Source organism: Athene noctua, chromosome 5 (assembly GCF_965140245.1).
Source record: "Athene noctua chromosome 5, bAthNoc1.hap1.1, whole genome shotgun sequence".
NCBI classification, from domain to species: Eukaryota; Metazoa; Chordata; class Aves; order Strigiformes; family Strigidae; genus Athene; species Athene noctua.
In genome coordinates, this window is record NC_134041.1 from 16496296 (window position 1) to 16523374 (window position 27079).

Sequence of the window (27079 nt, forward strand, 5' to 3'; positions counted from 1 at the left end):
CCCGGAATCATTTTCGAGATCTCAAAATAACGAGAGAAAAAGGATCGGGAAGGGGACGGGGCCCTATCCCCGCTGTCCAAAGCAGCCGTGTCCGCAGGGTCACAGCCCCGCGGGCGGACGGGGACACCCAGGAGCGGGTGGAGCCGGTGCAGCTGGTGTCACGGCGGGCACGACTGCTGCTGGCAGGAACACCCCGTATGAGCAGAAACCCTGCTCACGATGTCCTCGGATTTCTGGTCTAGCCTAATCTGTCCTTCCAGGCTGAGAGCAGAGTCTGTAAAGGAGAGGACAAAGGCGTCGTGTCAGGGGTTTTTATATATCGAGGTACTTGTGTTAGTCCAGCGAACCTCACGGTTTTTCACATAGTCAGGGCTGGACGGAGGGGTTGTGTTGAGCACAGGGACCAGCTCTGCAAGACTCACCAGCTGGCACACAGTGGAAGCCCGCGGAGACCGGGACAGTCCTGGTGGCTGAACAGCCCTCTGCGCAGCGTAGAACTGGCTCCACGGAGAAGCATTTTGCTGCCTTCTTCTCAAATGCAACTGGCTTCTCAATTTTGACAAATTTGCGCTGCAGCTTACAAGCTATAAAACATGAATTCTCTTAAAGCACCTACAGAATTTATGTGAATGGCTCTTTGGGCTTTATTTGTAGAATTAGCAACAACTTAGACCAATGACCAAGTGACACAAGCTACGTCAAACTAATCTGAGTCATTTTGCTGTCAGTGTCTTAGGCTGTGAGAAAATCAGGCATGTGAAGCACAGTCCCAAGGACAGAGGCTTGCCAAACAGGACCTGGGTAGGACACAATCCAAAAAGATACATGTGAAAACCTCAGTCAACTGATGCTCAGCTTTACCCAAACTATGACAGCACTTCATTTTGGAGCAAGAGTTGCCCCTATATCCTATATCCACTGCTGCACTGTGCCTAGCATCACACCTACCTTGCCATGGCTGACTAGCTTAGTCCTTAAGCCTCTCTGATCCACACTTTCTTGGACTAGTCTCCCCAGAGGAGCTTGATCTAAGAATAGATTCCAAAAACGTCGCCACTTGCCCAGAGAATTGGGTTCCACACAAAATGCAGTGCACCCTAATGTTATCAATATGTTCTGTTGGTTTTATATAGGACCTGGATGGTAAGAACAACCATTACTGGGCTGAAGGTTTCGGATTCAGTTCATCTTCAACCTGAGGTAATTAAAACAGGTATTTTCCACCTCAAATGCTCTCTAGTTCAACAGCCACGGATAGATTTTTTTTTTCTTCTGGGAAACTAAAAGCTTGGAAATAAATAATGAAACTTAAGCATGACATAAAATGTCTTTTGTCACAGACAAACTACCTACTTTTCATACTGACTTAGCATCTTTGGGAGTTTTAAGTTTATAATTTTATCTGGAACACACAAACATCAGATAACAACATAATGCATAAGAAGTTGATATAAAACTGCAACAAAACCAGAACTTGCAGTGAACTAACAAACTTGGGAAAATCACAAAAATAGTGAAAAATAAGATGATTGTGCTACAATTAATATAAATCATCTATTCATGTGACTAATTAATTCATCAAAGGCAACAATATTAATCACAGAATTGTCTAGGTTGGAAAAGAGCTTGAAGATCATCCAGTCCAACCATTAACCTAACACTGACAGTTCCCAACTACACCACATCCCTCAGCGCTATGTCGACTCTACTCATAAACCCCTCCAGGGATGGGGACTCCACCACCTCCCTGGGCAGCCCGTTCCAACACCTAACAACCCCTTCTGGAAAGAAATACTTCCTGACATCTAGTCTAAACCTTCCCTGGAGCAATCTGAGGCCATTACCTCTTGTCCTATCGCTTACTACTTCGTTGAAGAGACTCATCCCCAGCTCTCTGCAACCTCCTTTCAGGGAGCTGTAGAGGGCGATGAGGTCTCCCCTCAGCCTCCTCTTCTCCAGACTAAACACCCCCAGTTCCCTCAGCCGCTCCCCGTACGACCTGTGCTCCAGACCCTGCACCAGCTTCGTTGCCCTTCTCTGGACACGCTCGAGTCATTCAATGTCCTTTTTGTAGTGAGGGGCCCAAAACTGAACACAGGAATCGAGGTGCGGCCTCACCAGTGCCGAGTACAGGGGTAAGATCCCTTCCCTGTCCCTGCTGGCCACGCTATTGCTGACACAAGCCAGGATGCCATTGGCCTTCTTGGCCACCTGGGCACACTGCTGGCTCCTGTTCATGGGGCTGTCAATCAACCCCCCCAGGTTCCTCTCTGACTGGCAGCTCTCCAGCCACTCCTCCCCAAGCCTGTAGCGCTGCTGGGGGTTGTTGTGGCCCAAGGGCAGCCCCTGCCATTTGGCCTTAGTGAAGCTCATGCAGTTGGCCTCAGCCCATGGCTCCAGCCTGTCCAGGTCTCTCTGCAGAGCCTCCCTGCCCTCGAGCAGATCAACACTTCCACCCAGCTTGCTGTCATCTGCAATATATGTTAGAATCTTAGTACCTCCAGCACAGGGGTCTTCTGAGATGATCCAGGACTGACCAAAGCTCACTGCATCTTTAGCTAAATATCCACTGGGCATTTGATATTCCCTTTTCTTCTCAGCATCATATTTTCCACAAATACCACATGTTTTTCCAGCCATCCAGAAAGCAACCTGAATCTTTGTGGAAATAAAGAAAAGATGCACTTAAATGTTTTTCTTTAAAAATAAACCCACTGAAAATAATTTTTACGAATACCTCAAGTCTATGCCCATCATAATATAGTTTATCTATGCCATAATCTGGGGCTTTCAGTGACAAGCCTTCCTTTTCACTGCTGATCAGCATGCTTGCATCTGCAACAAAAAAAGCAAAAAAGGGATTTATTTTAAAAGGACGTTATTGTTTTAGGGTCCAACCTCAACCACTTGCTAAATTCCTGGGGACTTAATGAAGACTCTAATGTATCTTGAAATTGATGAGGGAAATGAGAAAGACCATACTGCTGTCTGCCCTGGAACAAACCAAAGCCCTGTGACAAGGGTGGCTTTGGCCGGAGGACACCTAGATGCTTGTTCTGTGGGTCTCCATGATCAGAACAAGGTATCACAGCCCTGCATTGCTTGGTCCGTGCAAAGATACACAAGATCAGCATCTCTTTCCTTGCTCATCTTTCTTGCCACTCCTATGAAAGCTAGCATGAAGTTATGTTAAAATCACCTAATTGTTTCTTAAATTAGGACGATCTTTATCTTGAGAGGTGTTTGCAGCAACATGTGCTTTCCTTCTTCAAAAGATCAGAAAAGATTAAACAAAATATAAAAATGAGTCTCTTACCAGAATTAGATGTGTATGGAACATCTGTTGGGGCTTGAACACCATTAATCTTCAACTGGATGAGTCCATTGGAAACATACATGTCAACCTCACTTTAAGTAAAGGAAATGAGTATAAACAAATGCTCTTTGCCCTACTCAGCTCACAGTTTCTGGTCCTCATAGAACCAACACTGCAGGATGCTCATATCATTCTGGCATGAGTCACCTGCTACCCTTTAGGAGGAAGATTGAGAGAGCCCAGAAAATCCTGCCAGGAGGAGTGCTCACAATACACCTTTCCATGGCTTTACTCATCTCTGAGTGTCTGCCATGGTTCAGGCAGGAAGACACCAGGCTACAGGGCCCCTTGCTGTGGAACAATATAATTGCTGTTATGTTCACATAAATTGAAGGTGCTTTACATTTCAAAGGAAGACTGGACTCCCTACAGTGGTTCTCTTACAGCCTGAATAGTCTGTGTATTGTAGTATTTTCTTCAGAGTTGTGTTCGCTCTAATGAAGAAATATGAAGCTCGAGCACATCAAAAGCACATCCATACAGTTATGTGAAACGACTGGGAATGATATAGAGATGAGGAATGTCTTTATCACAAAAGATACAGTCTATAAAACAAGCATCCTTCTGTACTTCCACAAAACAGGTGCAGGGCATACTAGTTTCTCTCTGTTTCTCTAACATTATGGCACAGTTAGGCACACAATTTCCAGAAATAAGTAATTACTTGTAATGAAACCTTGCAGATCAAAGCCTATTTATGCACTTTTGGTATGCATAATCCCATACAATTTAGAGTGTCGGACTATGCTTTTAAAGAAGAACCTATGATGACAGAGGTGATTGCTCCAAGATGAATCAAAGTGTGTTTTAAATTAATTTCAAACAGATTAGAACATTATGCACCAGCTAAGGGATGACCTAATCTGGGATAAGTAATTCCCTTTTTAGCTGTGTCCACTTCTCAACATCTCTGCTGAGATGATTGTGGGTGCTAATTAGTTCTAATTATTACCTTAGTGTAGGAGGTCAGACTAAATGATTACAACAGTCCCTTTGGGATTTATAGTTTATATGTCTACCTAACTACTAAGGAATGAAATGAGATGGTTAAATGCTAACAAATTAGTGAAGAATTTTGGGCAGTAGATTTAGGTTACTGTGAACCTCAGATATATTTCAGAAGCACTTTTGAAAGACAAAGTCCCAAATCCCAGTGACACTCCTAGAAACCTTTTCACTGACATTAGTAATTTTGCATGAGTCTTGTGCTAGCACCAATCTGCCCTAGCAGTCTGGTCTTCACTTTTATAGCATATTCAGCTTGACATCTATTGGTCAGTAAGTCTGCAATTACTTACTGGCTGGCAAGTCTGACATTTATTGCTGTAAGGTCAGCAGACTCTTCAAGTCTTTTCATCATCACCAGGAATTTCAGTTCTGGACTACAGTCCTGCACCAAGACATGGTAGCAATTTGCAGGCATTGAATAGTTAAATTCAACTCCATTGAAGGTTGTGATTGTACTTTGGAAAACTGAACAACGAGCTGAAAAGAAACCCAGTCAAAAACAAGCCTTTTATACTTCATATAAAACAGTTACTCTATTTTAGATTTGCAATTTTTTTTTTAAAAGATCATTTTCTGGTTTTACCTATTCCCACATAAAAGCAAAATGATTCTTTCAGGTGAAATATCAGATATGTAGTAATATGAAAGCAAAACCTTGCCAGTCCCCAGACAGCAGCACAACCCTGAACTCATGATTCAGTCATTGTGTGAGATAAATTCTGCTCACAGCTGATGCAGGTGCAACTCTCTGTGGCCTTTTGGCTTTTGTAACTTTGTTGTAGTGAAAAGAATTATGCAAATGTTGATAACAACTCACATACCATTAACACAGAGGAAATGCACTAAAATGCTGCTACCTTTATTGAGTCATAACCGTTTTGTTGGAAATCCTACCAGCTCTGATTAGAAATTATTTTACAGCCATTTTAGTTAATACAGGCTAGTTTTCGTGTTTACTAAAGAAATATGCATAGGTATGATATTAGCCTGCTGATTTCAAGCAAAATGTGACTCCTTATCCCAGGATTACATAAAGCTTTTCCATGTAAAAATTACCCTAAGTAAGTATAATGTGATTAGCTCTTAATACAGCATTAATGAAACAATAATCCCTTCAAAATAAAGTGCAGGAGGTGAAATTAATGGGTATACTTTTGAAGCTGTTTTAGCTTCTACATAACAGCACTAATCAAGCAGAGCATCCCCAATCTGAGGTCACTTAGATGTCCCTCTCATTAATTTTGTAATTTTTTTTCTTCACAAGCAATCTCTGCAGTGAAGCTGAAATGGATGCCTTTGGGAACAGGTACATTTGGAATTACTGTTTGGCATGGAACAAAATATTTAATCTTACTAATATAAGTTTCCTTTTCTTTATATCCTTGCAGCTCACAGACTTTCATATAGTTTGGTTTGTTTATGTCTGAAGTCCAACTGAGTTTTTAAGTGGATGTAAAATAATTTCAAGTTATGTCAAAGTTATAAATCATATGTACAAAATCTGCAAAGTCAATCAATTCTTGTACAGATAGTTAACTGCTGACCTTTAAAGTTTTCAATGATTGAAAGTGTTGCTTGGAAAAAGACATTTTGGTCAGTGGATGGTAGTGCTGAAATAGGTGTTCCTGGACTTGAAGAGAATTGCAGGGGAAGCCTGACAGCTGTGTCATAAATTGTGAGCTGAAAAACAGTCAGAAAACAAACACGAATGTAAATGCAAAATACAGTGTAGAGATGAGATAACATTTTCCTGTCATGTTCAGAGAGGACTGTACTGACTGAAATCAGAATTAGAATCTACATTTAGGTCAGAGCTAAAAAGAAATCAAGTCCTCTGTCTACAGCATGAAATAGCTCTACAGTTTGACACATCTGCAACCTATAGAACAGCTGTGCTATAAATGTTGTTTGATATTCACCAATTTGCAGCTTTCTGGGGAGTTGTACATCACATTTGCTCACAGTCCGAACAGCTTGCTTACCTGAGATGCACACCCTCTCCTTGCCTATACTATTTGGCCATCATGCTTCTCTACAGCTTGGTTTTATTATCTTTTTCAGGACACAGGAAAACCTATCATCTTCCTGAAGATTTGGGGAGGAGTGGTCTTTTTAATAAGTAACTGTTAACGTGCTATCAATCATGATGGTTATTTGTAACCTGTTTCTTATTTCATGTGATTGAATGCTACATGAGAAAGAGAAATACGTTATATTTATTTTCATGATGGAACCAACTGCATGAATGTAACATCCTTGTGATGGGAGCTTGTTTATAGTTCAATTTATTTTTTTAAATAATGTGTTTAAAAGGCTATTAACTGTGAATTTCATAAGTATTTAATGCCCCAGTATAAAAGCTAGTGGAAATAAGTACCTCGGGTAGCTTGAGGACCACGTCACAGGTTCTTGGAGATGTCAGAGCCATAACCAGCGTTGCCTGGTGAGAGGGACCACGCTGTTGCCTTTGGGAATACCCAAGCACATATGCAGCTTCTGGAAGAAAGGAGTAGAACCTGGAAAAGGAAGTGATTAAAACAATCTGTCTTTGAAAAAAATTGGTTATTATTTGTTCAGACTAAAACGCCCCCATAAAGCAATACACATTCTGTGTTAGACACGTTTTGTGTCAGGATTTGGTAACACATGGTGTTGTGCATGAGAGGAGGGGCAGGCAGATTTTAACTGTTAATGGGTGAAACAGTGTTCAGGAGACTGGGCAGCAGAGTGATATGAGAAAAAAGGTATAGCCAACTTGTTTTGAATGCATTCAGACTTAAAAGTACACACCAATTACACAAAACCCAATATACTAACATGCTAGAAAAAAGATGACCTCATATTAATGTGTCAGGCCTGCAGTAACAATTAGGAAGGATACTTCACCCACTAAGTTTGTCAGTGAGTCAACAGAGGGATCTCTATGACTGAATTCCCTTACAGGCTTGAGAGTCATATAAAGAAATACAGAAAATATTCCTTTTAAAATAGGCGTAGTCTCAGAGCAGAAAAATCTGAGCTCTGTGCATTTTTCTTCAGGATAGTCAATTGGATCATTTGATCCCCTCTAATAAGGGCAGATAACAGCACTTCAGGTAATTAATATCAAAAATACCCTCTTCAGTACACATTTGTTAACCAAATCACCTCTATGCCTTTAAAAGTGAAAGCTTGAATTGCACGCATATTTAGATAATTGAATTGTTGTATCTGTCTGTATTTTGGTAGCACTATGAAAAAAGGTTAGACTTCAATATGAATCTATATTTTATTGTGGGCAATGCATGTATGAATGAAAAAATACTTTTAATTAGAAGTCTACAATAGATTGGGTGAATCCTATCATCCCCTTTGTTTCACAGAATCACAGAACCACCTAGGTTGGAAAAGAGCTTGAAGATCATCCAGTCCAACCATTAACCTAACATTAACAGTTCCCAACTCCACCACATCCCTCAGTGCTATGTCAACCCGACTCTTAAAACCCTCCAGGGATGAGGACTCCACCACCTCCCTGGGCAGCCCATTCCAACACCTAACAACCCATTCTGGAAAGAAATACTTCTTAATATCCAGTCTAAAAAGCAGTTTCAAGCAGTTTTCCTGCAAACTAAAATGCACTGTGCTTTGAGGGAATTAATACACAGAAAAAAAAGACACGTGTAATCTGATTTTGTAATAGCATACTGATTAAGTGGAATTTTTCCAGGTCAGAAATTGTGGAGCTGAATCTGTAATTATCTGGAGCATCGATACAGGTGAATTTTTCAAAATTAAAATAAAATCTCACCATCTTGACGTTGTTCGGACTACTGAAGATACTTTTGTCCACTTCAGCTTCATCTGCATAGCTGGATAAGCTGCAAATTGCCCTGTTGCAATCTGAGCGGCAATCTGATAGTCCTGGCAATCTATACCCCATTTAAGAGAAGCCTAGTAGAGTGGAATATATTTATTTTTGTGTAAAACATAGTAAGATCATTATATTTCATTTACATTTGAGCTGATCATATTTAAAACTTACCAGTACTTCATGGGAATTTATTACTGAAGCATCAGCACAGAGTTTCCATCTACTTGATCCTGTGATGCTTGAAACAAACATCTGTATCCTTGATCTTGTGGGTTGTGTATCAGTGTACAGTACAAGCTGTAATCCTGTCGACTGGTCCTTTCTGTGGATGGCACGAAGGACTGCCACCAGTATCGGTGGCTTGCTGTCTCCCAAGAATTTAGGCTTAAGTCATTAGAGAGGAAATAGAGACCAAAGACATAAACAAGCATTAAAATTACTATATTAAAAACCACAGATAAAATATATTTGTAAAGGAAAATTTTCATTCAAAAAGTCTTTTAATATGTGAAGTATGGGACAGCATCATAGATCATAGACCATCGCTCAATCTATTCCATGCATATATAGTTTTGCCACAGTCTTTCAAGGGAGACCTGCCATGACCTATGTAAGTAGAACAGTAGTGTTGTGAATCTTTTTGTAAAGTAATTTCAGTGTAACAAAAGGAAGTATGGAGGACCCTGTTGTATAAAGAACCAGTATTACCCAGGTCAGCACTGCTCTCTTACCAACCTGTAATTTAGCTAGCAGTCTTCCTGATGAACTTTGTTTAACTACCTGTTTAAAACTATGCTAATTTATGTTGACAGAGGGATCTGTTCAGTGCGGTCCAAAGTGTGGTACTTGCATGAGGAACAGCACATGACCCCATTCAAAGTTGGACCCTTATGTCCAGCTGCAGCATCCACTCAGGCTGTGACTGTCCTACGTGAGCTGTGGGGCAGGGGTCCCTACCGAGCCAGGGGAGAGCTGCAGGGGGGTGAGCTGTGGGGCAGGGGTCCCTACCCAGCCAGGGGAGAGCTGCAGGGGGGTGAGCTGTGGGGCAGGGGTCCCTACGCAGCCAGGGCAGAGCTGCAGGGGGGTGAGCTGTGGGGCAGGGGTCCCTACGCAGCCAGGGGAGAGCTGCAGGGGGGTGAGCTGTGGGGCAGGGGTCCCTACGCAGCCAGGGCAGAGCTGCAGGGGGGTGAGCTGTGGTGCAGGGGTCCCTACCCAGCCAGGGCAGAGCTGCAGGGGGGTGAGCTGTGGGGCAGGGGTCCCTACGCAGCCAGGGCAGAGCTGCAGGGGGGTGAGCTGTGGTGCAGGGGTCCCTACCCAGCCAGGGCAGAGCTGCAGGGGGGTGAGCTGTGGGGCAGGGGTCCCTACGCAGCCAGGGCAGAGCTGCAGGGGGGTGAGCTGTGGTGCAGGGGTCCCTACCCAGCCAGGGGAGAGCTGCAGGGGGGTGAGCTGTGGGGCAGGGGTCCCTACGCAGCCAGGGCAGAGCTGCAGGGGGGTGAGCTGTGGTGCAGGGGTCCCTACCCAGCCAGGGCAGAGCTGCAGGGGGGTGAGCTGTGGGGCAGGGGTCCCTACCCAGCCAGGGGAGAGCTGCAGGGGGGTGAGCTGTGGGGCAGGGGTCCCTACGCAGCCAGGGCAGAGCTGCAGGGGGGTGAGCTGTGGTGCAGGGGTCCCTACCCAGCCAGGGCAGAGCTGCAGGGGGGTGAGCTGTGGGGCAGCAGGTCCTCCCTGTGCTGCCAGGTCTGAGTGGCAAAGACCCATGGAAGGATTAGGTGAGACAAATTCATTGAGGGCTTAGAGGAAAATGGGGAAAGAGCAAGACTGTGGGTAAGAAAGAAGGTGTATGTGGTGAGAGCACTGGGGAATACTGGGAAGAATTCAGGGAAGCAGTCATGTGGTGAAAAGATGGACAAGAGAGATGAATTCAAGCTACATGGAAATGGGTGGGGGAGAAGGTACGGATGATTGCCTTTTTTCTGCAATCTACTTGCACTAACAACTGAGGAGATGCCTCAGCAAAGTAAGGTTTACTATTTTGTAGGCATGTAGATCATTGTTTGAAATGTGCAAAATTTTCCTTTGATTAAATCTGCTCCAGATTCCATCAGTTCTTACAATAATTCTTAGAGAATGTCCAGGTACCATTAACTATTTACCATGTAGTTATTCCTGAATAAACACCTGGACTGATCTCAAAGTTGAAGTATTACTGCAAAATCAAGGTCTTTTTAAAGGCCTTGTATGGTCCTACTTATAGGAAAAGAAGTACTTAGCAGTAAAGACTTAATGAACAGAAGAGTGGCAGTCAAGCCCTGAACTTTTACATGGAGCTATGCAATAAAAAATATACCTGAAACCAGTTTCTAATCAAGCAGGTCAGCACTTCTAAAGTATTCTCTTTTTTATAGTGAATTGTTTACTGATTAATACAAATTTCAACATAGACATTCCAGTTTCATTTAACAAGGTAGCCTTTGTTGAGTGAGTATTAAAAAACATTCACATATCCAATGTGCTCACCTTTATAAAACAGGAAACAATTAATTTTCTTTCCATATATTATCTAATATGCTAAATGACCACATTTTTTTCTGTTCTGTTATAAACAGACAATAACTGGAAATCTGAAGTAAATGTTTTTATTTTTATAGATTAAGATACTCACCTGAGATATGGCTCCAGAGATACCTTCATCACTAGCTGAAGAAGAGAAGGAGCTGATGCTGCTGTTCAGGACTTCCCTTCCTGGGTCCTGCAAAAACAGAAAATCACCTTGAAGCAGGTTGTTTACCATTGGAAGTTGTTGCAGAACTAATTTCTCATATTTTTATTCTCAGAGAATTAAGTTCTAATTGCCACAAAGTTAGTGAGAGCAGTTAGTTGTAGGCCCTGCTCACAATATAAGCAGTAAATATACCTGTTCATCTGTGGGCTTGAACCAAAACTGGTAAACAGGTAGATTTGCCTGTGAAAATAGGTATCTAGTAGGTAAGAAGATCTAAGAGAAGACAAAGAACTAACTTTAAACAAATGCATTAAAAAGTTCAGTATTGAGTATGGAAAAAAGACAAAACAAAATTAAATTTTTAAAACATTTTAAAATATTCTGAAATGTGAAACTTCTGAACTGAAATACTTCAGAGAAAAAAGAGGTTAAAAAGGGGAAAAAGCTCTGCTAGGTGGTTACCCCGTCCATCCTGCAGCAAACATCCACCAACAGTCTGTTTTCTCTTTCTTTGGTCCATGCTTTATGGGCACAATTTCCTGATGCACAAAAACATTCACTACAGGAAATATAAAGAGAACAGCCTGGATGAATTACCTGTGGGTTGGCATATTCACTATCCCCACTGCAGTGCCTGTCTCCAGAGTGGTCTCCGCTGCTGCTGCTGCAGATTTTACTGCTAGCAGAGCTGACACTACTGCTGCTGCTGCTGCCACTGCTGCCACGCTTCTTCCGAGATTGATGTATTTCTTCTTTCCTGTGTTTATTTCCAGGCTCTTTACCATCAGCAGAGGAAGCAGCGGAAGAAGAGGATGAACTGGAGAGTGGGGTTGCACTGGGCTCTGCCCAGAGATCTGTAACTGCAGTCTTGTCTGTTCTGTGAGTCCGTCTCCTATGGTGCTTTGTTTTATTTGTGACCTCCGAAAACAGTTCAAAGCATTATGAATTTATAACTCGTTCTGTAAAATTTCTCTGGGTGTCAGACAACCTGCTCACCACAGGCTTTCAAGGACATACAACTTCTTGGCCCCACACACTGCAGAAGCTGCACCAAAACTCACCTAGACCCATTCCTCCCAGCTGAAATGCTTTCTCATGCCAGTTTTCCACAGGGGAAACCCTTGGTTTCATTTCTAGAAAAATATTTCCCTCTCCGATGCTGGATGATGCTTACCTTGAACACATTTTCAATGCCTAGAATCTTCTTCAGTTTAGCTTGAATGTCCTCATACAGAGATGTCTCATCCTTTTCCTTAGATCCTGAGCTTGCTACATCAATTATTTTGGAAGCTGCTTTGGATCCTGCCTGAATCTCCAGGTGTATTTTGTCAATATCAGCATCTGTATGAACAAAAGTCAAGATACTTACATTCCAGGGTTGTGCTGCTTGAGCAGCATTCACAAAGACTGACAGAAAAGCTTGTTGTCATGACTGTACCTGGCTTCAAAACTATTTTGGCCTCAAGTTCTCCAACTAATTTGTGCAGATAGGTATTTCTTAAGAAAGCAGAATTTCGTGACTTTAGACTGAGACAAGCAGAACATCCGAAACTCTCAAATTTTCTACAGAAGATGCGTGCATAAAATCTTCCTCCTACACTGTGTTGATGTGCCTCTTCTGAACCTTGCTGGTATCCTTTGAGTATCACACTAGGAATATTGCTTTGCTGTATGAAAGAAAAATATGGCAAAGAAAGATATTTTCTACAAAAAAATTGTCACAGGTCTTAAAATCTTTCCTCCTATTAATGAAGAGAATGATGGCAGCCCTGCCCAAGCAAATTAGAAATTAAAATTTAGAGATTAAAATTAGAGATCCAAGCACTAGAAGCACTGGAGTTTCCTCCAAAGTGCTCTGTGGAAGAGGACAGCTCTCCTGCCTAGGCTTTCCCAGGCAGTGTATCACAAACACACTTCCCAGTGAGAACCTGCAGGGCTCTTTGGAGGGTCTACATCTCTGTATCAGTTTTGGGCTACCAGCCCTCCTATTGTAAGTCAACTTACCCTTCCCACACTAGACTCAGAAGCTGAAGAGCGCATAAGAGAATGGGCTTCTGCAACTGACTGCAGGAATTACCTCAGGATTTGGGAAGAGAAATTAATAACCTGCCTGAGACCTGTCTTTTCCACATTGCTCTGGCTCAGAAAAAAAGGGATATTGTACAAAGGATACAAATTTCACACACTCTCCCATTGACTGTAAAGAAATAGAAAGACATGCTGTCAATGCAACTTTACATGCATGAAATGATGAGAGTCAGCAGACTGTGAATAATCACATCTTGAACCCATCGGGACTTATGTTAGGCTTGGTTTGGGGTATGCCAGGCACCTGTTAAATCTCACCATTTCTGTGTTTGAGCTCTGGTCGGCCAGATGCTGTGTTAGGAGTGCTCAGCCCCTCTGAGGAGCTGTCTGTTCTCTACCTGTCTGCAATAAAGATGGTGAGAGGCTTCCTTACCTTCCAGCTGCCGGGTTTTGAAGATCTTTCTGATGGCTGAAACAGCTGGTCAGAGACACTTGGTACTTCTCCGCTGGGGAGAAGCTGGGATTTCTTTTCAGAATCTACTTCTTCCATGTTCCTTGAAATAGCATAAACTTCACTCCTGTGGAGGTGATAAATGGCACACAAGTAACATCTTCTGATTTTGCTTACCTGTCTTTGATGGTGCAAACAAGACAATACTAAGCTTTATGTGGCTGCCAAGGTACAACAGAGCCTAAAAAGGAATTGTGTGTTAGTGATTTTATAACGGGGAGCTCACAATCAGTAATACAGAAAACACAAGAAGCTCTTGTGTACCTCACAGCTGTGAGCTCAACCTCCTGACGGCAGGGAGGGGTTTCAATCTTCAAATTTTTCTCTTTCATGTTTATCCTGGCATCAAATTTCATCGTAGTGTTGGCACTGAACTCTGCATGAAATTCAAGACCACTCTGAAAGTATTGTGTATTAATCCCCATCATTGCAATCATATGAAAATATGCCCTGAAAGAGTAGAAATAAAAACATGCATAATTACAGATTAACATGCACATATTTAACTTTCAAATGCAAAATGACATTTTCATGCTGTGCTGTTTATTGTAAGAGCCACTACTGGTGGATGAAGAGATGTATCATAGCAGGATAAAAAAAAAGCTGAAGTGCCACTGGGAAAGGTGAAGGGTTTTATCTGATCAACAAAGCTAACATGGACCCTTCGCTAACACCTGAATCTCCTAGCTCCAGATTATGCCTAGTTGTTTTTTTTTTAATTATTATTATTATTAACAATAATGTTAATATTATCATTTTTATAATTATTATTAGTACTGTTGCTTTCGCTTTTGATTTTGCAGATCCAGAAGCATTTCCCCCTGAAATCCCCCCAGCTTGTGCTAGGTGGTGATGCGATTCTATGCTGAACTTGTAAAAAACTGTTCATAGGTAACAACTTAGTATGTTTAGGCACTGAACAGGTACAAATGTGAGCATTTTTAGCAATGGCAGAACAGCAGAGTATCCTGTGGAATACAGTGCATGTTGCTACATTTGCAGGGTTGTAAAGCACCAGGTGATTGTGTTGCTTTCTCACAAGTTCACTGCTTTGGACTACCACAGCTGTCTCAAATCTGGGACAAGTAAGCCCACTATATAACAATGTGCAATCACATATCTATTTCAAATATAAATGTAAATGCTTGTGTGTGTATGTGAAAATATATGTCATTTTTACTTTGGCTTGATGTCAGCATGAATATCCGTGTTGGTTTCCAACAACTGTGAAGGTCTAAAATTGTCAGATAATGGTGGTGATATCTGTATATCCACTGCAAAAGACAGACAGGAATTACATGAAGAGAGAATCAATAAATGCTAGAGATACAATGTTTTCAATAAGCATAATAGTTAACACATGGGTAGTGCTTTTACATTTTGAAATCCTTCACGTGATATTCAAAGAAGATTGCTACTCCAGAGTTATACAAATATGTCCCAGGTGAAACACACTAATTACTTCTCAAACCCTTTGGAGGTAGCTGAACACCAATGTTTATACATTACAAGAGTATTTCTCAAGATTATAGAGGGATTTAATTTCAATATTGGAATTGGACCACCAGTTATAGCTCAGTTTGGCATCCCAGGCTCACCATCAGCCGCAGCCTGGGCCAGCGTGGCACCGCACAGACTGAGCTCCAGTGGCATGCCAACCACCGTGGGGACAATGTGCCGCAGCTCGCCCACCATCACTGGCAGCGTCCATTGGCCTGAAATGCCTCGATGGACCTCTTCCACCACTTTTTTCACCACTGGCTGCCAGTTTGATGATCCAGTTAGACTCTGAAAACAGAGAAATAGGTTAGGTAGGTAGGTAAGAAGAGACAGGGAAGGGGAATGTGTCAGCATTGCAGACAAAAAGGACAACAGCCTTGAAAGTACCGTCATGGTCTGCTGAATGGTCTCTTTATCAATGTCAACAAAGGCGATCTCTTGGCCCAATACTTTGATGTAAGCAGACACCAGTGGGTCTTCAGGAGGCAGTTCTTTCCATCCCAGAAGCTGTGGTGTTAAGGAGAGATGGGGAGAAAAGGAAGAAGTAGATAACGTCACTTAAAATACAGTAATGTTTAGCAAAGAGCAGATCCCATCTGAAGAGTGCTAACCGTGGTTCCTTAGCCAGAAAACTAATAGACATCTTACAGGTCTGGACCAATGTGGCCTTTCTTATGTTGCATAACTGACTTAATGGGAGGTTCCCTGCATAAAGATGAGGTAAGGACTTGGTAATTTCTGCTGCTGTAAGTAGTGGGTGATGCCTGAGGACTCATGAACAAAAATCTTGTTTAATAATCCTTTTAAAAGAGAAGAGCAACCACTTACTGTGTTTTAATACACACTTTAAAACACATGATTTTTTGCTACCAGCATCATCATCACCTTTTATACTGTACATTAAGGTCTGACACATGTTGAGTGAAAAAGTGGCATCTGTTGACAGTGTAAGTACAATGTAAATTCATCTTTCCATGACCAAACAGGAAGACTTGACTCCTTTCACACGGAAACATCAAAGGGGTGGCTCAGTGGGTGGGTCAGTGATGCCACCCCAGCGCTGGCAGGAACTGTGTATTGCACACATATCAGAAGGGTGCATAGAGACATACCATTTTACCGAGTTCCTTCAGTGTCTTGTATGTATCGTACTCAGCAAAGGGAATGTTCTGCTTCCTGATAAGCTTAGTCAGGCTTTGTGACCTGAGAGCCACCTGTAAGAAACAGTCAGGCCAAGTACAAGAGATCCCAGGAAAACCTTTGTACCTAGTATTGCACTCACCCAGGCCGCTCTAAATACATACTTTATTAGGCTATGTCTACCAGATGACTGCAGGCTATGGCTGAAGATGCTGAGGACATGCTGAGCCAGCTTTGAACTAATCAGCAGGGATAATTTTAGGGCAGTGCAGAGCTCAGCCCAGGCTGCAAAGCTTGCCCAGGATGTTGAGTAAATGACTGCATGCTGTTACATGGAGCTTCATGCTACCCTGGCTGCACTGCTGGCTGGAATTTAATTTCAAATGCCATTTCCCTATACTTATGCAAAATACCCCAGATGCCATGTGGCTTTAGGTAGGCAGATTAATGTTCTGCTGCATAAGCTTTCCTCTGCTCTCCTAGGTTTTTATTGGTGAATGTATGTGTCAAGAAGCCCAAATAAAAGAAGCAGCGTAAGTAAAATCCTAATCGTTATCTAAATTTTCTCTTCCACATGCGGCCTCACAGCCAGAGATGGAGTAAAATACTACATCACAGTCCAAATGGCTTAACAAGTAATACTATCTGTAGCTGGCTTACATCTAGCTGGATGTTTTAATAAAGTACTTACCTCGATAATATCCGCTGCAGTATTTGCATAATACGCTCTTACTTTTGTGATTATATCAGGTGGGAACATGGTGCTGGGACCATTCATTAGATAGAGCCTCCAAATGGCACCAGCCTGATATTCAGCTATCACAGGAATAAAAATAAGCAGAGGTTTTGGTTAGGGTCTCCAAGACGTCTGGTGCATGTAAGCCACCTCAGGAACATGCTGTAGTAGATTGCAAGGGGTTCTGCCAGGATTCAATCCCATAGGTCCTCAAGTTTGTAACCTCAAGAGGAGAACTGTGTTCTAGGGCAGAGTCAGCATAACCAGAGTGACTGACGAAGTCCTAAATCTGTTGGGATTCTAGAGGACTTTCTGCGAGAGAATGGCCATGTGAGCAATCCTGCGTGAGAACAAGACTGATAAGAGCCTCAACTGAGCAAGAATGTGATAAGGATGTGACCCTGAATGATGGAGGAGAAACTCGATGAGACAAACAACCCCCAGAAGGGGTTGGGACGGAAGAGGAACTTACCCAAGGCAGGAAGCCTGGCAAGGCTGATGTGGCACTTTTTATCCAATCATAAGAAGGTTTAAAGCGAGGGCTAACTTAACTGTCCAATCTTGAGGACTCGTACTGCATGTTACTCACGTGTGCGGGAGAACATTATAAAAGGGCTTTCTTAGTTGTAATAAACAGGCATTGCTTGATCACACTGGTTGTGTGCGTGCTCAGCTCTCCCACACTAAATCCGTGTGCAGGCACTGCTTTCCCCAGCAGATACCCAGAGAGTAGTAGAACACCCTCAGGGGATTTGCATGTTAGGAGGTTCTTGTGCTTTTTCTATTTCAAGAGTGCACTAAACTCACAGCCATGATTGAATTTTGGATTAAAATCACAGAACACAATAGAGGCATTTGGCTATGTAAGCTGAAGCAGTGGACAGGATACTTCATACTCACAGGAATAAATGCCAAGGTGAATGACCTTGCTGTAACGATAGCTCAGCCTGTCAAGTCTGGGGCTCAGTAGTTTAATGGCAATGTTGCAAGCAGCAGATCTGAGTAATAGAGTTAAAATCATATGAATATAGTAAACTGTGACCAAATTCTTAGAAAACTGCAAGAAAAAATATCACCATTTGCTACTAAAAAAAGGTACTTCTTCCTCTACTTACAGATTATAGAGCTGTGGGATCCTGCCTACTGCCAAAGCCTTCATGTGTGAATATGTGAAACTGGCTACTTGTAAGCTGGGCTCTGTCAGCAGCGAGCTGGCCATAGCTGTTACAGTTGGAAGAGCAGGCTTAGTTTCGAAGAGGACAACACAAGCCACCATTCGGACATTAGGAGCAAGTGTGTTATCCATAAAGACCTGGAGGGAGATCTCCCTTACCTAGAGGAGGAAGATACAACCTGTGAGTACCTTGTAACTTCTCAGTGAGAAGTGGTTTCTAAACCGTGCATGTGTGATCTGCAGTGAATGGAGAGCAAAACCCTAAACAAAGACTTGAGCATGGGACCTGTGACTAAAAATGAAGTTACTGCTGGGTTCACAGTGAACAGGACTGGAAGAAACAGCCATTAGTAATGGGCCCAGTGTTACAGCGACTAAAGCAACCTCTTTCTTGGGATGTCAGCAAGGGTGGGGTGATGTCAGGAATTTGCAGTGTGGGCAAGAGGAAGAGCAGTAACAGAGAAATCTGCCCAGAGTTGCTAAGATTACCTGATGACTTTATTAATCCTGTCGTCAGGATTAATAGTCAACCCATATCATACCCTCTAGGATCTTTGTTTAAATAATAATGTCAGTTACTTTTACAGGGTCTTTTCTGGCAATTTTCCTCAAGGCCAACACGGCATCAGTATGAATTCTCTTTGGTAATGAAGCTGCAGCTGGGGAAAATGTTGGCAAAAACTTCAGGATGCGTTTGATACTGGCCGGGTCTCCTGCATTGCCAATGGCTTTCAGGGCCAAGGCCATGTCTTTGGCATCACCTTTGCTGGTGGCTTCAGTAGCAAGGTCATGGAGCGGCTGAAAACAGACCAGACTGTGTTAATCTTATCAGGTAATGATCTCATAATAATGCATAAAAATATGCATTGCCATAGCAAGCAAAACAACTACTGGCACAAAGCCCAGAATAAAGCTGTTCAGATCTTTCTCTCAGGAAAAATCTCACCATCGTTATCAGGATGCCAAATACGGAACATACAAGCGAACTTGGTTTTCTCCTTACACCATATTGTAATTGATTTTAAATTGTGCCTGAGCATGGGAGATAATCCTAAGTGGAAGCCTGCACCAGAGAGTGTATTGCAAATTCAGGAGCAGCCCGGAGCTAACTCGGGATTCCATCATTCCCTGGGGCACCTCTGTCAGTCCTGCCACCCTGCAGGCCCCAGGGTCTGTGCAGCTGCAGGATTACACTTGCATATTTTTCACTTCCTATAGCGATAGCCAGTTTACTTAAACAGTTTCGTTATTCTGAGAGACAAATTACCCTTCTGGTGGCTTAGCTTTGTTTCACTCTGTTTTGGAAGATTTAAACACATGTCAAATACCAGCAGACCGTCTCAGTGCTGTGGTCCTCCTGAGTGAGGAGCCAGAGCTGCATAGTCTGAGGACAATGTCCTCAATATTTCCGACAGTGATATGCAGTTACGTAGCACGGCCTCTTTGGAAGCCCTAACCTATGGCAAATCTAGAGCTTTGCTTATATTCACACTTCAGTGACTTTTTAATATATTAAGTACACTCTACCTAATGTAAGAGAGAAGAATTATAATTATTTTGCTTTAATCCTAAATTTGTTGTACCTAAACGCAGTTTCAGGTTGTTTACAGGATCCATTATCCCTATGGACTTCTACCACTTACATTTGAAATTCTGAACTGTTAAGACCCAATTTTTCGAAGGCTTCAGCTTGGTGTTTCATTCTGTCTTTGCAATTTTGAAGGCAATCACAACTAAGAGTGAGGCATGTAAACAGCAAGTTACCTAATTGCCAACATTGTGAGAGCTACATTAGAGGCATTTTAAATATTTCTTTACCTCCTTTGAATAAGAAATGACAGTCACCTACCTGAAGAAGTTCATTTGGACAAAGTGAAGTCTGAGCACAGTATTTATTTACCATGCTACCATATCCCAGGTAAACAATTATTCGAAGAATTGGTGCTTTCTGGATTTGGGGACAGGTCAGAAAAGTCTACAGAAGAAAGAAGTAGCAGTCTTTAATGTTTCTAGTAATTAGAGCTGGCATTTCGTGAAAATTACATTTGAGAAATAAATAGATAAAATTGCTTTGGATTTTTCATAAATATTTTCAGAAGTTAAATGCTACAATAAAAGACTCACAACACTTATACAGTATGTATGTTAGATTTTGGTTACACAACATTATTTTCTTGAATTTGTCTATCTTTTTTTAAAAGATATTTTGGCAAAAAGAAATCAATAGTAATTTTCTAAGGATTTGTGGGTTTTAACATCAAAAAATTAAACTTTAAAAAATTTTGGCAACAAGTATTTGGAAACACTTCTAAAGCATTCCCCATTTTGTTAATACCTTGCATTTTACAAATTTATAAGGAAATATGCTGCATCTTTCGCTTATAATTTTGAGAATTCACCTTTAAAAAGGAGTGAGAGGGAAATAGAAGAAAGAATGATCTCTACTCACTGAGGCAACTTCTAGGGTTTGTTTGTTGGCTGTAACGAAATGGAAGGCAAGAGGGAGAGTCGCAGCTGCTTCCCAGATGTTCAGCTTCTCATCATGAATTTTTTGCTTCAGGAATCTGAATGTGTCAGTAGCTCCAGCAGCACAGATGGCACTCAGGAACCAGTCCCTGCCAGGGAGAGGAGGATTAATTATCCTCATTGCCTGGAATGCCTCTGATCCAAAATCCAGGCTGAAGGTGATAGAGTTACCTGTAGGGAAGGTCGTTGGCAAACTGCATCCACAAAGACTCAATTTGTTCAAGGGTCACTATACGAAAAAGCTGGACCATTTGTAAGAACTTGGTTGAAGCTTCCTTAGTGGCTCCTTCCTTGTTATTCTGAACTAATTGCCGCAGTGTTTCTGTTAACTATGGGAAAAAACAGACAGTTGGAAGTAACCATGTCTAAAATAATTATGTGATGACCTGTTAACCTTACGAATAATGAAAGAATATGACAAGTAAGACTCCAGTACCTGTAAATCTGGATTTTTAATCCTTATGAGAGGAATTGGCATCTGGAGTAACTCTCCTGAGAAACGATAACGAAGACTCCCCTGGTTTTGCAGCTGAGTTTTTGGTGCACTGATAGGAGTCCTTTTAATGTCGACCAATGACAGTTCTTGTCTTCAAGGAAGAGAAAGAAATTCATCAGTAGCCTTGAACCACACTGTGTGTGTGTAGGACACATACAGCAGTTGGAGCAGACTGAGGGGTGCCCAGTAGGACACTGCAGTGACCACAAACGGCTCATGCACCTCTCAGTTTGTGCATTGCTCAGGATTATCTGAAAATGTCATAGGACTGGTGAGAGCTTTCATTAGAGTTTAACAAAGTCTCTGACTGGTTGAAGAAATGTTTCAGGTGGTCCAGCAAACCCCCCAAGCAACATGACATGGGTCCTGGCTGGGCATCCTGAGGGACGTACAGTGTCTTGGCTCCTCGCAGCCCACAGGCCATATGCGTCTTGTTTACTCACAAATTAACAATAAATAAGTTTTAGGCATCTCCTCCCGGCTCTGATCATCATAGCTATGTTAAGGACATGGATAGTGCCTACCTTGCCTCCATGACTGCTGCCCCATTGGGTTCATTGAAGGGTGAGATCTGGTACACCTGCTCAGATGTAGCAGACGTCATCAAGGTCCTGCTGTCATCATACTTCATCTTGTAAGTGAACGTCACAGTGCCCTTAATGTTTCTGACTTTCTAGAAGTGCAAAGAGACCCACTCAAAAACCTGAACGGGCGGTAGTTAATTGAGCACAGACAAGCCAAATTCCCTACTAGCATCAGTGCGATGCATGAGTGTTTGGCAGTGGCTTATGCCTGACCGTGGCAGGAGGGGTCCCCACTTCTCGTACCAGGGGGCAGGTGGGGCAGGGGCGGATGTACGCCATGCCCATGTTCTTCACCGCTTTCTCCTGGCAGTCCATCAGGTCCTTGCTTTTGGAAATGGTGGCACGGTTATTCTTACTGTCATCCTGGATAACATATCTGGTTTGGCAGATGCCTTCAATCCCAGCCTGTGAGTATTGATTAAACACAATGAACTTTCCATTTGAAACAGCAATATATATGTCAAAGAAAATTGCCTGGGAAGTGTATGTACAGACAAGTTACTATGTAACAGTAAAATGAGAATAAAAGTAAAATCAGAATGGAAAAAACAAACCTCTTGTAGTTCATACACATTTTGTGACTTTTTGATGGTTATCTGCATCATGTTCAGAATCCCTCGCACTAGGTTAGTGCATAGGATGGGACAGTCCTCGGGGGCGAAAACACTTCCAACCCTACCCTCAGTGTATTCAAACTTAAAGGCTTGGCTGAAACATGCAGTGATGGTCTCTGTGAGCCTCAAAGATGGAGTGAAGGGGTCCATGGGCCAGAAGCCATTGTATTCCTCCAACTTTGGTGATCGAATCTGTGAACAAAATTAGAAAAACATTCATACTGGTAATTCAGTTTGAAACGGTGCAATAACAGGGAAACTGGGCACTTTCAGTCCATGGCTGGACACAGTCCACTTGTCCAACACCGCAGGAAACATTTTCCTCCTCAGCCTATTGTGCTAGGCCTAGGAAGCATCCTTGAAAACACAATTTCCATGAAGGCTTTCTGCCAGAAAAATAAGATGGTGCAAGCAGCATTCAGAACTTCAGCAAGTCTGGTGAAGGTTGCTGGGTAAGTGAAAGACTATCTGCTGGCAATCTGTACGCAAGGATACTCACCCATTTTCCCCAGATGTCCAGTGAGATCTCCCTTCAGTCTGCAAGGCAGCCAAGCCATTGCTCAAGCTGCCTGCCTAAACACATAGGGACTATTTTGGCTGCTGTGCCAGGTCCAACATGTTCCAGAGCACCAAAGCTTTAACATAGCTGATAGGGAAAAAGAGATGGCCATGGGGTCTCTTACAGGAGATGCCCCAGCAGGAGCTGAAGTCTCTCTGGAAGTGGCTGTCATCATTTTGAGCTTATCAAGCTGTAAAACTTGCACACAAGTCCTTGACTGCTACCTAGTGGGAAACGCGTGCTTGCATGCACATACATATCTAGTGACGTACACATACATGCACACACCCTCATACATAAAAGTACATGCTCCTGCATAGAGCAAAATGGTGTGGATTTAGTGCTTTGTTTTATTTTAGGCATTTATAACCAGTGCTGCAAGGGTGGCTTGCCTCTTGTCACATTTCCTCAAATTAATCACAGAATTGTTTGGGTTGGAAGGGACTGTAAAGATCATCTCGTTCCAACCCCCCTGCCATGGGCAGGGACACCTTCCACTAGCCCAGGTTGCTCAAAGCCCCGTCCAACCTGACCTTGAACACTGCCAGGGGACAGTCATCCACAACTTCTCTGGACAACCTGTACCAGTGTCTCACCACCCCCACAGTGAAAAATTTCTTCCTTAGATCTAATTTAAATCTACCCTTTCAGCTTAAAGCCATTACCCCTTGTCCTATCACTGCATGCCCTTGTAAAAAGTCCCTCTACCAGCTTCTTGTAGGCCCCTTTTAGGTACTTTAGGAAGGCTGCTATGTCTTACTAGAGCCTTCTCTTCTCTTCTCTAGGCTTAACTTCAACTCTCCTAGTCTGTCTTTATAGGAGAGGTGCTCCAGCCCCCTGACCATCTTTGTGGCCCTCGGACTCACTCTAACAGGTCCCTGTCCTTCTTATGTTGGGGACCCCAGAGCTGAATGCAGTACTCCAGGTGGGGTCTCAAGAGAGTGGAGTAGAGGGGAAGAAACACCTCCCTCGACCTGCTGGCCACACTCCTCTTGATGCAGCCCAGGATACAGCTGGCTTTCTGGTCTGTGAGCACACATTGACAGGTCATGTTGAGCTTCTCATCGACTAACACCCCAAAGTCCTTCTCCTCAGGGCTGCTCTCAATCCACTCATCACCGAGCCTGCATTTGTGCTTGGGATTGCCCCCACTCATGTTCAGGACCACTTGGCCTTGTTGAACTCCATGAGGTTTTCCCAGGCCCACCTCTCCATCCTGTCCAGGTCCCTCTGGATGGAACATCCCTTCCCTCCAGCGTGTTGACGGCACCACACAGCTTGGTGGTGTTGGTAAATTTGCTGAGGGTGCCTCAGTCCCACTGTCCATGTTGCCAACAAAATTAAAGTTAAAAAGCAGCAGTCCCAAAACTGATCCCTGAGGAACACCACTCCTCACTGGTCTCCTTAAATTAAATTCTACTCAAGACTATTGTCTGCAATTACTATAGTTATAACAACTCTAGCAAGGTTACAAAGACCCTGCAGTTGCAGCGGTGTGTCAAGTCTGATAGCAGGTATTCCTTCATGCCGTTTCAGTAATATATGCACAGGATTACAGACTGAGTAAATTCCTAGGATGAACGCAAAGTGCCCTCTTACAGCTTTCTCCCTATTTCGTATCTTCTAGATCCCTTTTTTGCAGTCCTTCATTCCATGTCAGTATTTTAAACTGTTTGGTTTAATCTTTTTGATGAGTAACAGCACTTCCAGATCTGATATCATTATGCCAAGCACAAGCATTACCATTAGAATTCTTCACATTTGAATTAATGCCTATGTGAAGAGTATCAAAAGGAAGATAATGGAGACAGATGGGACTTCTTCATATGATATCTGTAGTGCAGCACTGAGCTTTTCTCAGGCTATGGAGCACATTGAAAAACATGGATATTTCATGCTTGAATTCGCATTTTCATACTCAAGTTTAGCATTGCCTTAGTAAAACTATCTTAAGGACATATCTTTAAGGCAGCTGCTTGTCATATTTCTGCATGGAGACGAACCTAAGGCAGCTGTAGTCAAGGGGGCTGAGGTACTGATGGCAACAGAGCTGGAGCAGCTCTGAGTCTCTCCCACAGAGGCACAGGCTGAGAGGAAGCCTACCGTCTGTAGGTCACTACCAGTAACCTGGTAACCCAAAGCAGTTTGGCTACAGCTGCAGACACTCCAGCATGGCTCAGCAGTACAGGGTGCAAAGCTCAGTGCCTTTACCTGCACCTCTGCCCGTGTCAGGGAAATCATCACTGCCTGAGGAAACCTGCCTGGTCTGACATTGGGCTTACAGGCTCAGCTTGGCACCAGGAAGGGCCTTAATCTTTTGTGTAAGCTCTGCATCTTCTTGTTTATTTTACCAGCCTGGAGGTCTGAACCAAATGTCTGTAGCTGTATGATGCAGGTAGGTGGTTGGGTTCCCACACCCATGGTGATTTACCTGGAGAAGGTGGTCGCTGCGAGACACACGGCTGATTTCCAGCTTGCAAGTCAGCCTCACCCCTGCCATCGCCAGGCCTCTGCTGGGCAGCCCGTGCCAGGTGAAGCTCTCGTAGCCATACAGGTAGGTCTTGCCAGTGTGAAAAATGGGCTCTATTGGAAAAAAAACCCAAACAAACAAACGAAAAACCAGAAACACCTCCTCCGCTATGACTACAAGAACCATCCCAGCAAAGAAAGGTGAGACTGCTACTGCCAAAAAATAGGTGCAAGCAGTGGGCAAGGCACAGCCGTAGGGGAGGGCAACACGGGAGCTGCTCGCTGGCAGTGGAAGCACACTTACCAAGGTCCTGTTTCTGGCCCCCTGTGTGGGAGGAAAGAACAGGATGCATGAGAAACCCCCATCTCTGTGGATCCTTTAATTTATTATTAATTTACTCAGTGTGTTAATGGTTGGCAAACAACCAGTACAGGGTTGCCAGGGTGCATCCCATACCCCTGGGACACCAAGCCCACACCAGCCCCACTAGTTAGCCGCTGCTTGCTCGGCTCTTCCCCTGCTGCTAAGCTTAGGCACAGAAATCTAATAGTTTACAGCTGAAGTCCTAAAAGGGCTTCAGCAAATTAAGATGTAAATAACCCTGAAAGGCCCCAAGGAAATGCAGTTTGCTTAAGACTGCAGTGGCCATCATGGCTCAGCAGTGCTGGTAAAGCTTCAACTTACCCACAAGGGTGAGCACCAGGGCCAGGATGAGTCCCTTCATGCTAAAAGCAACTGAAGACTGTAGGAGGAAATGTGCAGCTTTTATAGAAGAATTATTAACAGGCATGGTGAATTCTGTTGAGTTATCAACTTTTTATCAACCAGACTATCCCTTTGAGGGAGAGGGGGTTGGGGACAAGGCACTAGCTGTTATTGCTGAGCCAAAATCTTCACAAGCACTTTTGTTCTCACTTCACCAACTGAATGCACTGCAAGTACCTTTTGAAGCAAGTGCTTAAAAGTATTAAAACTTAAAATTAAAAAGTTAAAGCCAAAATATTTATTGTGTAAGAAAAACTACTGATTATCCTTATTCACTGGAAGCACCTGGTGCTATTGCAGTCTGTGCTGACTCTGTCCAGGTTATCCTGACCTGACCATAAGGCACACAGCTTATCTAACTGATAGTGCCCCAGCAGGATTGTGCAAAATCCCTGGGCAGCCCCCTGTGACACTGTGCCAATACCTGCCCTGCTGGGAGCGGGACAGGCTGTCACCCACAGTGTTGGTCTCTGGAGATGGGGACTTCACCTAATAACACAAACCTCCTGTCACTGTCACAAAGGCCATGGCTAAACACCACTGATGTTCATGGTTCCATCACCTGCCTTCTCTTACAGGGCTAACACGTCAACCCCTTTCACTAGTGCGATTAGCCATAAAGGGGTGTGGGTGAGGGTTGCCCCAGTGAGGTGGAATGGGTGGGGCTGATGGGCATTACAGACACAAACCTCTTGGTTTACACAGACCTACAAAGTGTGGTTCACACAAACTCATTTCACATCATGTAGCAAGGGGCAGCACCTTCACCCCATGGTGGAACCCCCTTTTCCCAGCATCTTCCCCGTCCATTTGGAGGCAGCCCCACTGGTGCCTCAGGCTGCTCTTGGTGCCAGGGTCTGGTCTGGTCCTGGGGTGTGAAGCTGGGCACAGCTGGAGGAGCCAGAGCCACCCACACCTCTCCTGTGGGGAGTCTGCATGAGGAGGGTTATGGCAGCCCCAGGATGGAGGGGTTCTTGCTGGCGCCGTGCAGCCGCCTTTGCCCACCAACCTCCTCTGTGG

At 43.4% G+C, this 27079-nt stretch overlaps 1 protein-coding gene across 1 annotated transcript; it reads right to left on the minus strand.

Moving 5' to 3' along the window:
- Window positions 1–158: 158 nt before the first annotated feature.
- On the minus strand, window positions 159–26018 carry LOC141960922 (vitellogenin-2-like). Its single transcript, XM_074907216.1, has 35 exons — window positions 25979–26018; window positions 25598–25618; window positions 25256–25407; window positions 22206–22457; window positions 21895–22056; window positions 21592–21740; window positions 21008–21158; window positions 20743–20900; window positions 20495–20660; window positions 19895–20020; window positions 18625–18843; window positions 17987–18204; window positions 17772–17869; window positions 16827–16951; window positions 16108–16209; window positions 15383–15502; window positions 15094–15283; window positions 14676–14769; window positions 13760–13945; window positions 13418–13562; window positions 12397–12623; window positions 12131–12308; window positions 11554–11874; window positions 11149–11196; window positions 10897–10983; window positions 8409–8621; window positions 8175–8317; window positions 6762–6900; window positions 5929–6064; window positions 4675–4861; window positions 3317–3408; window positions 2738–2835; window positions 2499–2658; window positions 423–584; window positions 159–274 (listed from the first exon to the last, which is right to left on the minus strand). The coding sequence occupies exons 1-35, from the start codon at window positions 26016–26018 to the stop codon at window positions 159–161; spliced, it is 5181 nt and encodes a 1726-aa protein (XP_074763317.1).
- Between the last annotated feature and the right edge of the window lie 1061 nt (window positions 26019–27079).